The sequence below is a fragment of the Brassica oleracea genome, chromosome C7, assembly GCF_000695525.1.
Source record: "Brassica oleracea var. oleracea cultivar TO1000 chromosome C7, BOL, whole genome shotgun sequence".
NCBI lineage: Eukaryota > Viridiplantae > Streptophyta > Magnoliopsida > Brassicales > Brassicaceae > Brassica > Brassica oleracea.
Window position 1 is genome coordinate 38,005,704 of NC_027754.1, and position 13,269 is coordinate 38,018,972.

A 13,269-nucleotide genomic window follows, 5' to 3' on the forward strand; every position below is an offset into this window, starting at 1 on the left:
TATCTGCTTAACCATGAAAAGCAAGCAAGTCGATAGAGAAATGTTCAAACTAGCTCTAATCAGAGAACCTGACTCAGTGATCCTATGGTAGGATATGAACTGTTAGTTACAAAGGATGGGGACGCACCTGCAGAAGCAGTCAATGTTGGATGGTTTTCTCCATCATGGATGCTAGAAACTGATGAATCACTTGGTTGTTGTTCTTTGTCACTTTGATGAGTCTCAGAGCAGTAGTGAAGTCATTTTCTATTTTCCCATCATTAGTTACACCACTCAGGTTCAAGTTCTTCAGCTACTTCATGCAATAACCTGGACTGTTATCATGGTATCATGCAAATCGACGAATGTGGCAGTGAGAATCTTCGATCGGTGAGAGAAGGGTTTCACGAAAAAACTCAAATCTCTTGCAGAATTTATGATCTGGAGCAGTCGCTGAAGAGAGAGAGAGAGAGAGAGAGGTTAACTTGTAAAGACAAACGTAGGGACAGAAACTCATGAGGGAACTGTTTCAAGTACATACATTGTCAGAAACGCAAACATGTTCATTGTAGAGTTTGTCAGAACACTTTTTAAAAATATTAGGGACAGACACTCTTATGTCACATGAAAACAGACTGGACAGCTTATATATATAACAGACACAAAAGTCAAAAGAGGGGAAGCAGATCTGATAACCAGACAGTAAAACACTCTTTTTAACACTTGACGCTGCATCACGATAGCTAATGAGGTGAGCGAAAGTACTTAGATGGAAAGTCCACTCGGTGCCTGCGTCGCTTATTGACAAAGAATTCCACCAACGGAGCAAAAACTGTGGATACTACAGCCACTGAGTACGCAACGATGAAGGACAAGCAATGCGCAAAGGCTGTCTCGCACTTAATCGTCAAATCTTCTACGGAAGAAGGACAAGCAAACAGCAACTCACTCAACAACTCTGCATCACCTATTCGAGCCACGTGATGCAAAGGGGTGCTCCTTCCTCTTCCCTTGATGCTGACTAAGCTGCTGTCCATTGCTATAAACCCTCTCAGCATCCGAACATGGTTGACTTGCAGTGCTAAATGCATTGGGCTATAACCTGACACGTTTAGCTTCAGAGCAAGAGAAGGCTTAAGGGTCATCAGTTCCATGGCGAAATGAGTTTGCCAATGTGTAGTGGCGTCTCACAAAAAGGCACTTTATCGAAATGTCCTAGAATATCTGGATCTTCAGCGATCAACCCGTACAGTCTCTCGATATCCCCGTCTTGAGCTACCTTCTTCAATCTCTCATAGACATTCTCATCTTGAGTAACATCTGATACTCTATTAACGTCCACAACAATCGACATGACTTTGACCCAAGCTTCTGCCTCCACAGTTTTTTTTCCTGCAAGACAGATTTGAAAACAAAACACAAAGTCTCCAATCAAAAGACTTTGTCAATTCTAGTACTAGACCACTCATCATGTATGAGGACTGATTTTTTTTTTTTTTTTAATTTGAGGTCAACTTATATACACAAACCATTTCTTTTATTTTGAATAATATTTTGATTATCAAATTTTTTTTTTGACATGTTTGTCGAAGTCTTGGTCTGGTTTGCTTGAATGTCCTCGGCTTGTTGAAACAAGGATGGGCAATGATCCACCTTTGGCTCTCTGTGGCTCTTGGATTGGATGTCCTCATCATACCCTTGTCCTTGAATTTTGTATATGCATTGAGATGGACTGACTACTTTTGGTTTGCATGTTTGCAAGTTAAAGCGTTCAGAGAACGTCAGGTGGCCTAGCGGCAGTACTGAATGTTTCTCACACACGACTACTCGAGGTCGCCAGTTCGATACTCGGGGAAAGCGGGGTGGTACTGGATTAGCTAAAAAATCCCTACGGGGATTTCTGGCGAGGTGGCCCTCCGGGGTGAGTCCAGTCACTATAAAAAGTTCAACCTATACAGTTTTTCCCGGGTTCGATTCCCGCTGGCCACCAGGGAATTCACATGCGGACTTGCTCTGGCGCCCGAGACCGAAGGCCACTGTCTGGGTGTTGAACCCGCTAAGGACTCGGTCTCTAGTCTGGACCACCACGGTGGGGCCAGGACACTCGGTTAAAAAAAAAAAAAAAAGTTAAAGCGTTCAACAGCATAGTGGTTGAAACAACCATTAATTCTTTTATCACTGGTGTTTAGTCTTGTTAAGTACTAAATAACTGAAACTAAATAATTTCAAAAGTAGGGAATTGGGATCAACTGCTGAAATGCTCCTCTTCTATAAGATATTGAGAAGCCCAAGAACTAACATATACTGTTGATATTGGGACCCGGAGTTCATATACCTCTGGGCTCTGGCACTGCAATCATAGCTGAAAATACACCTGATTCTCAACGTAATGCTTGGCAACAAGACCAGGGAGTTTGACTATGTTTTCTACATTTTTCTCCTAAACCGTTTCTGATTATCTGATTTGGTGGTTAATAAGGTTGTTCTTCTGGTTCAATGGGAAAGGTTTACCGAATTGAGGTTGTGAAGCCCGGTGATTAAGAACTGGACAAGAGTATTAAGGCCCAACTGACTATGAGATAATGTTCTGCACATAATGAAAGTCAAATTGATACCTGCAATCCGTATTAAATTTGATTTTAAAATATATAGATTTTTTTTTTCTCTCTCCCAAAACAACACGATCTAAATATGTTTCCAGACATTAAACAGCCTTTCACTGATTAATCGAAAGTATTGGCTACATTAGCAAATCGCAACTAACCAACTATGGTTCATGATTACTTCTTACAAACAAAAACTTAGTCTCTTCATACTAACTTTCTTATAAAGAGGCGTGTGTTTGTTTTTATTGGGTCAAATAATTTGCACAAGACGTGTTACAATGTATTAAGAACCTGCGATGAATATTCCACCCAGAGATTGTATCATTTATCTAAATATAATTTCAGAGTTTATTTAAGTAATACAAAAACAATAACAAAGCAATAATGGCTTTTTTGATGTCCCAGCTTTTATAATGTAGAAGATGCTCTCTTTAACAATTCTTATACACGAAGCATCACTTGTCTGTTGGTCGAATTCTAAATTAAATGAACCAAACTAATTTTCCACTTCAATTATTTTTATAAATTCTTTATGGCAATGGTCCTTTTCGACGAGGGACCATGCATCTTCCGTCTACCAACTTCTTCCACTAATCCTTCTCTAATCATCCTTTTAAATTATATTAAGGTTATTACTAAGTTAAACCATGATCAACTAAACATAGCATCATCGTCGTTTCTCTAACAGCTAGCTATTTTTAATCAAGAAAGTTTATAGTATATTGACAGCTAAGCTAAATCCATGTAAGAGTTTTGTTTGTTTGTTATATCATGTAGTCAGCATATTCGATGGCATCTAATAGTAACACGACATGGTAAACCGTAGTAGTTCAGCACCATTCACTTGGAATTATGATATCATTTCTAAATTTGGTATAACGGTGTTTGACTTTCTTAGTGATTTACAGCTTTTTCTTTTTTAAAATATTAGTTGTTTCGTGTCTCGTGATTTATATATAACAATACATTATATCAATAAATGATTTATCAAGAAAATATAAAGTGAAAGTCGGTGATTTTAGGTGTTGATTTTTTCAAAAGAGCTAATTGGTTACATATACATATGGAGATTGTATGTTTAACGTAGAAAACAAGCAAGATTGGTTATGAACTAATGGTTTATATTCTAAGTTATTTAAATCGCATTTATGTTATATGAATTCCATATTTCCATAACATTGGATGATGATCTGGATTTTTGTTTCTCATTGCAGTATGAATGAATTCTTTTATCATAAAAGAATAAAAGAATTTCCATATAGCAAGAGTTTACTAAAGTTATATTAACTTTGGATAGTGTTGATAAACATTTTTAAAGCTATCTTAGATAACATTGATATTAATGGCTTCATAAAAGGTTCTCCCATTTACAAATATATTCCACAGATATTTAACAAATTAGTATATAGTTTTAATAATCAGTAACTCAAATCTAACCACTAAACATGAATGCATTAATAACGGGAATTTAAAATTTTATCTTGCGAATAAAGCAATTGTGAGGATAAAATAAAATATATAAACAAAAAATAAAGTAAAAAAATAAAACGAGTTAAAGAAAGAAAGAAATAAAATAAAATAAATTAATTGTGGAAAATAGAAGTCCAAAAAAAAAGGTTCTGTAGTGGAAATAAATCCGAAAGGAGGAGGGGTGGGGGGGGGGGCATAGGTTTCTGCTGTCAAGTCGAAATCCAATCCGAATCGAATCGACTCGACTCACCATCTCCGCCATTCTCGTCTCTGTCACCTCTCTCTCTCAATTCTGACAGTTTGATCTCAGATCCTCCGATCCGGCGCCGTTTCTCTGCTAACACTTCCCTCCCTCTCTCTCTCTCTCTCTCTCTCTCGCCGAGCGAGCGACTAAGGTAAAAGACCCCGAAAATAGCTTTAAAAACAACAGCTCACAAATCTCATCTATTCGTTTTCCATTTCTCATGATCTGTCGTCTAGTGTTGTTATTCCGATTTGAATTCCCGATCAAATGCGTGTATATGAATCGATCCCTATTCTCTTTCAGGAACGGATCTGATAATCAGCTCGAAACGCAGATCGCTTTTTTTTTTTTTTTTTTTTTTCGCAGAGAGATTTAGGTCACGGATATGCCGAAGAGCGGCGTGAATCGGAACCCTTCCTTAAGAGTATCCATCCCTCAGGCGCAACAGTCGCTCAGGCGTTTAGGTTTATGCTCTACTGGCGGAGCAGCTCAGCAGCAGTCGTCCCCCGTGGTGTTCCCCGAGAAGCGGAGCAAGAAGGCGAAGAAGATTAGCGGTAATGATGATCCGCAGGTGAAGAAACCGAAAGCAGCAGCTGATGAGCATCGGATTGATATTATCGGTGGAGGAGGAGGGGATGAGAAATCTGATTTGTTAGGTAGTCTTGTTTACGCCGGGAAGCTTGTGTTGGATAAGAGGAAGTCTGCTAGTGGGAAAGACGCGGCGACGGAGGTACAGCAGCCGTCTTCCGCTGACGTGTTTAACAAGAAGGCTGTTGATGCGAGGCTTACGAGTAAGGCTTTGGTTTGGGGTGGTTCTCACTTGCTGCAGCTTGACGATGTTGTTTCGGTAAAAAAAAATAAAAAAGAAGTTCATATCTCTTGTAGTAGTATTTTAGCCTTGAAACAGAGGCAACTAACTTTTTTTTTGTTTTTTTTTTTTTTTTGGCAGTTGACGTACAATGTTGGTCTCAGGCATTTCACCGTGCATGCTTATCCGATTGGAAAGGGCTCTTGTGCTCTTTCTTGCTTCACGAAACCGAAGAGAAGCCGCAAAGATTTCCGTTTTATTGCACCTACTGTTGAGGAAGCGGTTCAATGGGTGGCTAGTTTTGCAGATCAACAGTGTTTTATCAACTGTTTGCCACATCCTTTAGTCTCGAAGAAACAGGCTTCGTCTGAGTTGTTTTCGGTCCCCATCGATACTCCTCCTGAGTTGGTCTTCAGGTGTAAGAGTGCACCCAAAATGCTTGTCATATTGAACCCTAGGTCAGGCCATGGGCGATCCATCAAAGTTTTCCACGACGTAGTGGAGCCGATTTTCAAGGTACCTCGTCCATCTTTTTTGTTTTATTTTGATGTCTTAGTCTACATCATCACATTATTTTACCATTTCCTTGGTACTAATAGAACAAAGGTTTTAAACGAAACTGTTTGTATCTTGTATGTGAATTTGTAAACTCTCACAGCTGGCCGGGATTAAGATGGAGGTCGTCAAAACAACTAAAGCAGGTCATGCGAGAGAGTTGGCTTCCACTGTCGACATTAGCTTATGCTCAGACGGTACGAATGCTTGGTCTATTACTGAATGATACGCTTTACACATTTCAGCTTCTAATATGCGCATTTTATCTTAAATATCTACTATTACTTAATGAGATCTCAATAACTTTTTCAGGTATAATTTGTGTTGGAGGTGACGGAATCATCAATGAGGTGTGATAATTAGCTTTCCTAAACTTGCTGATTGGTTTTCTATTTTCTGTAGGAGTCAAGTTCGAGAAGTATTTCATGCTATACCATACTTCTTTTTCTTATGTGCTCTATTGCTTGCCCACTACGACCTCCTGGACCAATTTTTATATTGAAACGACCTTTATTGATTTGTTTCAGCGTGCTCAGACCACTTTGCAAGCATGCTGAACTATTTTAAGAGGACTTTGAGTGTAGGGAATTACTTGCTCGAGTGAAACTCGTGAAAAAATTCACTGTTCATTTTTCTTTCGAAGTAGAACTCTTTAGATAGATTAATATGCATGAAAAATACAGCCTCTGATGCTAAACTATCCGACATTCTATTTACTTGGAATGAGCTCTCATCTCATGCTTTGCCCCTTTCCAATGTTGCAGGTTCTTAATGGTCTATTTACTCGAAGCAATCATAAAGAAAGGGTTACTATCCCAATTGGGATAGTACCTGCTGGATCGGATAACTCGTTAGTTTGGACTGTTCTTGGTGTTAGAGATCCTATTTCTGCAGCACTTGCTATTGTGAAGGTACTTTGAGATAACAACCTATTGGTCCCTGATGTGTCTTATCCGGCCACCAACATTATTTAGCCTCCGCTTAATTTTTGTTATCTGAGCGCAAAGGATTTTTTTTTGGGTTTAGGGTGGCCTAACAGCTACTGATGTCTTTGCCGTTGAATGGATTCATACGGGTGTTATGCACTTTGGAATGACTGTCTCCTACTATGGTTTTGTTAGCGATGGTAAGTGTGAAGACCTGCGTGATTTATCTTGTAAGAGCTTCCGTTTGCTGTGAAGTATTCATTTTGTACATATCAGTACTTTCATGCATATAACATTCGTCGCCCTAACGTGCTATATCTTATATTCCTGGGTTATAAACTGTGGTGTCATTATTTATTTGCAGTTTTGGAGCTCTCTGAGAAATACCAAAAACGTTTCGGTCCTATGCGTTACTTAGTTGCTGGATTCCTCAAGTTCATGTGTTTGCCAAAGTATAGCTATGAAGTGGAATATCTTCCGGCGCAAAAAGAGGAGGCAGAAGGGAAAACTGGACTTGAAAAGGAAGTTGTTGATGTGCAAGACCTTTATACGGATGTGATGAGGAGATCAAGCAGAGAAGGAATGCCTAGAGCCTCCAGTTTATCAAGTATTGACTCTATAATGACCCCAAGCCTAGGCGAGCTAGACACATGTAGCAGCACACATGCCAGCAACGAGCCATCTGAGTATGTTCGTGGAATAGATCCTAAAATGAAACGCATGTCCTCTGGCAGAAGAGATGTCGGAGCTGAGCCAGAGGTTATTCATCCTCAAGGACAGTCAACAACCCCTAATTGGCCAAGGACAAGGTCAAAGACGAGAGGATGGATGGGTTTAACATCCGTGCAGGATCCACCTCCTTCAACTCGATGTTCATGGGGAAACACTGGTGCTCACGACAGAGAAGATATTTCATCTACTGTATCCGACCCGGGCCCAATATGGGATGCGGGACCCAAATGGGACAGTGAACCGTCTGCTTGGGATGTTGAAAACCCGATCGAGCTGCCAGGTCCTCCTGAGGATATAGAAACAGGACTGAGGAGGCAAACCATCACACCAATATACGAAGATAAATGGGTTGCTAGAAAAGGACATTTCCTCGGCATCATGGTCTGTAACCATGCTTGTCGGACTGTGCAGAGCTCTCAAGTGGTAGCTCCCAACTCAGAGCATGACGATGGTACAATGGACATGATCCTGGTTCATGGGTGTGGAAGACTGAGGTTGCTGAGGTTTTTTATCCTTCTGCAAACCGGTCGACACCTTTCTCTTCCGTATGTCGAGTGTGTAAAGGTAATTGTTTTTCTTCCCTATGGTTTTAGAAAAAAAAAATGCTAAAGTATAGACTAAAGAGTGTGGTTGATCAAAAAATGAATCAGGTGAAGTCGGTGAAGGTAAAGGCGGGGAAACAGACGCATGACAGTTGTGGTATAGACGGAGAGCTGTTTGCATTGAACGGAGAAGTGATATCGACGATGCTACCGGAACAGTGCAGACTGATCGGTAATGCTCCTGAACGACATTCATAGTTAAATTAAATCTCATCAGAGTTATATGTGGATGGAGGGAGAGAAGAGAGAGAGTTTGGGTGTTTATATATATATCTGGAATTCTTTTTGGGATTTTGTTCTGGTTCGGCGTCGATAGCTATGCGGTAAGAGAAATAATGACACACTGTTGTGATCACAATCCTTCCTTGAGTTCCCTAAAACACTGAACCCTTTGTATATTCTTTTGCTCTTTTTTTTTTGGTTTCATGTGTGTGTTTGAGTTATATATATGTACACTATATAATGTGTTTTCCGACAATAATTTGTTTGTGTGTTTCCTATGTTTTCGTGTGAATTCGTTAACTCGCATAGGTTTGTTATGGAGTTCCAGTGGTTTGGTTTAAATATTACTTTGGGTTCTATGTAGATGATTTTAAAAAGATTCGTAAAGTACACAACAACATATGCACAAGTGTAATTGTTTTAAGGGAGAATTTGTGGTATAACCATAGTAGAAAAAAAATTAACAATATAGCCATGGCTTGGAAAATGTGTCTTTTATGCGTATGCCACATCCAAGAGCCATATAGAATGTCGATATAGAATAGATCATTTAAAACGGACATACATCTATAGAGAAGAATTTAATTTTTTAATATTATTTATTTGTAGTATTTAGTGGAGTAAAAATAATGTTTAAATAAATAAACATACAAAGTAAGAAATATGCTCAAGTGTATGTGTATCATATGAAAAAAGCATATTTGATTGATGTAGTACAAATTAAAACAGTTTTCTATTTTATGTTTGATGGCTACAAAGTATAGTACGTAGAAGTACGAGAACAAGGAGGAAAGGAAGGAGGGAAAGAGATATACTTACAATTCTATTTTTTTTCTATTCTATATTTTGTAAATAGTAAAGAATACAACAATACATTTGAACATTACATGTTAGGTAGAAAAAAATACAAGAGAGAAGGAGAGAAAGAGAAAAAGAAATACATAGAGAGAGAGGTAAAAATGGAGAAACACAAAGATGGTGATAGAAAAGATATATAGAGGGAGATATTGCACAAATAAAGATTGTATAATTACAATTCTATTCTATGTTTCGTAAATAAAATAGAAAAAATCTTATTATAACTGTATATATTTAATTTATAAATATATGCTAGTTTTGTAAAATCCAAAACATTTCATATAAAAAAAATCTATGTTTTTATAGGTATTTAAAAAATTCAAATAAGTAATTTTTTAAACTTTTAAAGATATAAAAAGAAGAAGTGAAAATAAAAAAGGGTAATATAGAAAATAATACATAAATATCATAGCTTAAAAATTGCTATGGTTATGTAGCTAATTTTATAGTTTGTTATGTGCATGTTGCCTAATTCTCCCCTTGTTTTAACTTCCCTATGCCTGTGTTTCAAAAAGAAAAAAGAAAAAGGTAACTTCCCTATGCCTTATTTAAACATATACATGGAAGTGATCACACTTGGCTTACAGAGGTAGATAGATGACGATAATAAAGTATTGGAAGATATTTTAAGTTACAGATAGATAGATAGATAGATTCTGTATGTCTGACTCGAAACTCAAAAAGCACACACTTGGGAGCCGCACGTTCGTCATCCCGTGTCTCCCTCCTCCTCGTGTTGGTTCTTTGCTCCTTTCCTTTTCACCACTTAGCATTCATTCTTATCCTTAGTTCATTTCATACACACGTTCGTTTTTTTGTTTTTCATATTTGATTGCCACGTCGTCCTTCGGAGTTCAGATCATACTCAAATAGCATCCAATTAAATGCATATGTATTGGCATCAAAAACGAATCGGGTGTTGTACAATTTTGTACCAAACATCACACTCTTTGATTTAAAATATTGCAAACTTATTTCAGGTTTCGGCATGTAACAGTAAATCATCTTTTTGTTTTTTTTTTTTAATTTACTACGAACGGTAAAAGAACATATTAATTGTTTATCTCCTCTCGGACTCAGATGAGTGAGTAAGCTCCGTCACTCTGTCACCGGCGTTCACTGCCGCCGTTCTCCTCCAGTCATCTCACGACTCCCTCTCCGTTTCCGCCACTCCTGCTTATACTACGAAACCCATGGCTCTCAAATCTTGCATCGTCTCACAGCCTCTCTCGCTCATCTCCTCTCGATCTCGCATCAAACGCGCGAGCTCAAGAAATACTTGTACGATGAAGATTCGTTGCGACGTAGCTGTAAAAACCGCGTACCGGAGGTTGATTTGGAAGGTACACTACACTGAAAGATTACATCACCGTGTGGAAAGGGAAACGAATATCAGCTAATCTTCCTTATAAAGTTGAGTATATTTATAGAGATTGAAGGTCGTGGTCTTGTCAAGTTCGTCGCTCATCTCAAAGATGACGAGTTTGAGTTCATCGATCCGTGATGATGAGAAACATAAGGCTAATTATTTTTTTCTCTTGTGTTCATGAAACCTGGGAATGGAGTATACTTAGTGACTTGATTTGTTTGTACTGAGATGTATGTATACTCTGTTAGAAATCACAATAAGCTCTTAACCCACATTTGTTAATAGTGTTTCAAAAAAAAAAAAAAAAAAAAAAAAAAAAAAAAAAAAAAAAAAAAAAAAAAAAAGACACTAACATCGTTAAGAAAGTATCATGTTCCCGAAAAGTCTCATCCAGTGGGTGCACTGGAGTGGATAGTAGACTGTGTTGTAGATTGTATTTTAAGCGGTGAAGCAGTTTCTGAGGTGTTCATGTGACTTTGTGATTGCAAAACTTTGTTCTCTCTGTTGGATTCAGGTGTCTTTTTAGTATTTGAGTGTTTTGTTTCTAATGTTTGGAGAAGATAGGTCAGCCACGTGGTCGTGGTGCTGGTCATTAATGATCTTTAATCCTGCTGCGTATTGTGGTTGCATTTGATCTTCTAGTGAAATTTTGAAGAGAAAAGCAATCTATCTACATTGTTCTTGAGTAAGTCGTCATCAATCGCGTTTGATCTTGGCGATGATCGAGCTATATTTGTTAGTCTTTCAAACTTCATGGATTCTCGGATAAACGTTTGAAACATGTTGTTTATCCTTCAAACAACCATCCATTGGTTTGATTGGCAATTGAAGAGGCGTATCCAAACCATTTCAGATTCCATATCATAACCAGTAAAAATGTGTGATCGAAAGTGTAGGAGGAGAAGCTATCAACACCAAAATAAATATTCTACCTACACTAATGTTAACCTCCCGACTGTTTCCGTTCGTGAGTCCCACTCTTGGTTTGCTAAAGACTTGTCCGAAAACAATACTATAGTTTAGGTAGAGAGCATCGTCACATGTCGTTAGGTGGACAAACTTCATCATCGAATTTTCTAATAATTAATTATATCATGACTTTGTCGTTAATTATTATCCAATGGATCAAAAAAAAAAAAACTTAGTATCTAATACATTACGTTGAATTTGCCAGAAATGTTATTGTAGCTCGACTCTAACGTACTAACCACATCCATGTAACACGTCTTCCAAACCCTTAACGCATTCAACGTTTATTTAAAATTGGAGTGGATGGAGATTCGAGGTTCAAAACATTAATAACAACTAGATTAAGACCCACACCTTGCGCGGGATAAAAATTATATATAAAAATTATTTTATATATTATATGTTCTTATATATTATGAAATAATAAATATATATTGAATAATTAAAAGTCAGTAACTATTACATATATAATTAAATTGGTGCGAACGTATAAATCAATTTTATTAATCCAAACAATTTTTTTAAAAAAATTTGATAGGATATGTAATTAAATTTAAATGATATTAACATACATAGTATATTTTTGATATTAATGTCTATTTTTTTTTTAAATGATGTTTTCTACTCATATGTTTTTCTGATCATGTGTATCTTTAATAGCAAAAATTTTAAATTACTGATAACAAAATTTTCATTGTGGGATTAATAATTTTAGTAATTGATAATTTAAAAAAAATTATCAATGTTAGTTCAAAACTTTTATCAAAAAAAATTATTTAAAGTAAATTTTGAAACTAAAATATTTATTTATTCAATATGGTTTATAGTTTAATTTAGAATGATATATATACATATATATTTTAAATCTTAATGATTAATTAAATTAGACTTTTATTTATATGATTTTGTAATTATTTTTATTTTGTCATAACAAAAATTTTAAACCTGAATTTGATAGAAGATACATTTTTTTATCAGATATTTATTATTCAAAATCATTAATTGTCATATATACTTTATCCACATTAGGCAATTCCATAATCTTTATTTAAGGAAATAATAAATGACATTAATAATGAATTTATGGTTAGTTTAATAAAAAAATTATTATATAATTAGATGGACCAACATATTTCTCTAATTATTCTAAGAATCATTCTAGTGATGATACGTGGTCACAAAAAAAAGTTGTAATGTTTCACAAATAATATATAGAGGATATTAAAATATGAAAAGAATTATTGGATGGCAAAACTCAGATTTAGTGACAGCACATCTAGGCCATGCCAGGGTATACCATGGTGGCAATGATTGATTTTAACTTTTTAATGATCAAGAGTGCACTTTGAAAAGCAGGCATAATTATATTAGAAGGGACATGTAATTTAAAGTCAAAACGCTTATATCCGTAATTGTAGGTTTTATGTTTCAATATTTTTCAGTGGTTGTGTGATATTGAATCGATCGAAAGGGATTTGAACTGCTGGTGTTATAATTACATGAAGTTGCTAAAGTAAAAACCAGAAACTAAAAAACTGCTTGTGTTATAATTACACGGAGTTGCTAAAGTAAAAATCAGAAACTAAAATACCAGAATTTAAAACCACCAATCAAGTTTTAAAAAAAAATCAAAATCTATCGTAAAATCAAAAATCAAAAACTAAAAACTAAAATCTAAAAACCAAAAACTAAAATCTAGAATCTAACAAAACAAGAAGTTATATTATACCAAGATTGATATATATAGCTTAATAGTTTGTGGTGCCAGTGCTCAATATCCGTTTTCACCTGAGTTCATTACTTGCATAGTATATTGTGAGAACAAAGTTATATCACTTAGGAACCCTTAGGAATAACTCTTGTTAGATCTATCAATATTCATTTTTTTATCAACATGGAAGTTCCAGTCCTTGTACTTATAATCTTTCA

The 13,269-nt window shown here is 36.2% G+C and overlaps 1 protein-coding gene across 1 annotated transcript; it reads left to right on the forward strand.

The window, feature by feature from the left end:
- Nucleotides 1-4,248: 4,248 nt before the first annotated feature.
- On the forward strand, nucleotides 4,249-8,507 carry LOC106306127 (sphingoid long-chain bases kinase 1). Its single transcript, XM_013742603.1, has 9 exons — nucleotides 4,249-4,450; nucleotides 4,603-5,146; nucleotides 5,249-5,623; nucleotides 5,766-5,859; nucleotides 5,975-6,012; nucleotides 6,427-6,573; nucleotides 6,689-6,788; nucleotides 6,953-7,884; nucleotides 7,971-8,507. The coding sequence occupies exons 2-9, from the start codon at nucleotides 4,685-4,687 to the stop codon at nucleotides 8,118-8,120; spliced, it is 2,298 nt and encodes a 765-aa protein (XP_013598057.1). The 5' UTR covers nucleotides 4,249-4,450; nucleotides 4,603-4,684; the 3' UTR covers nucleotides 8,121-8,507.
- Nucleotides 8,508-13,269: the final 4,762 nt, after the last annotated feature.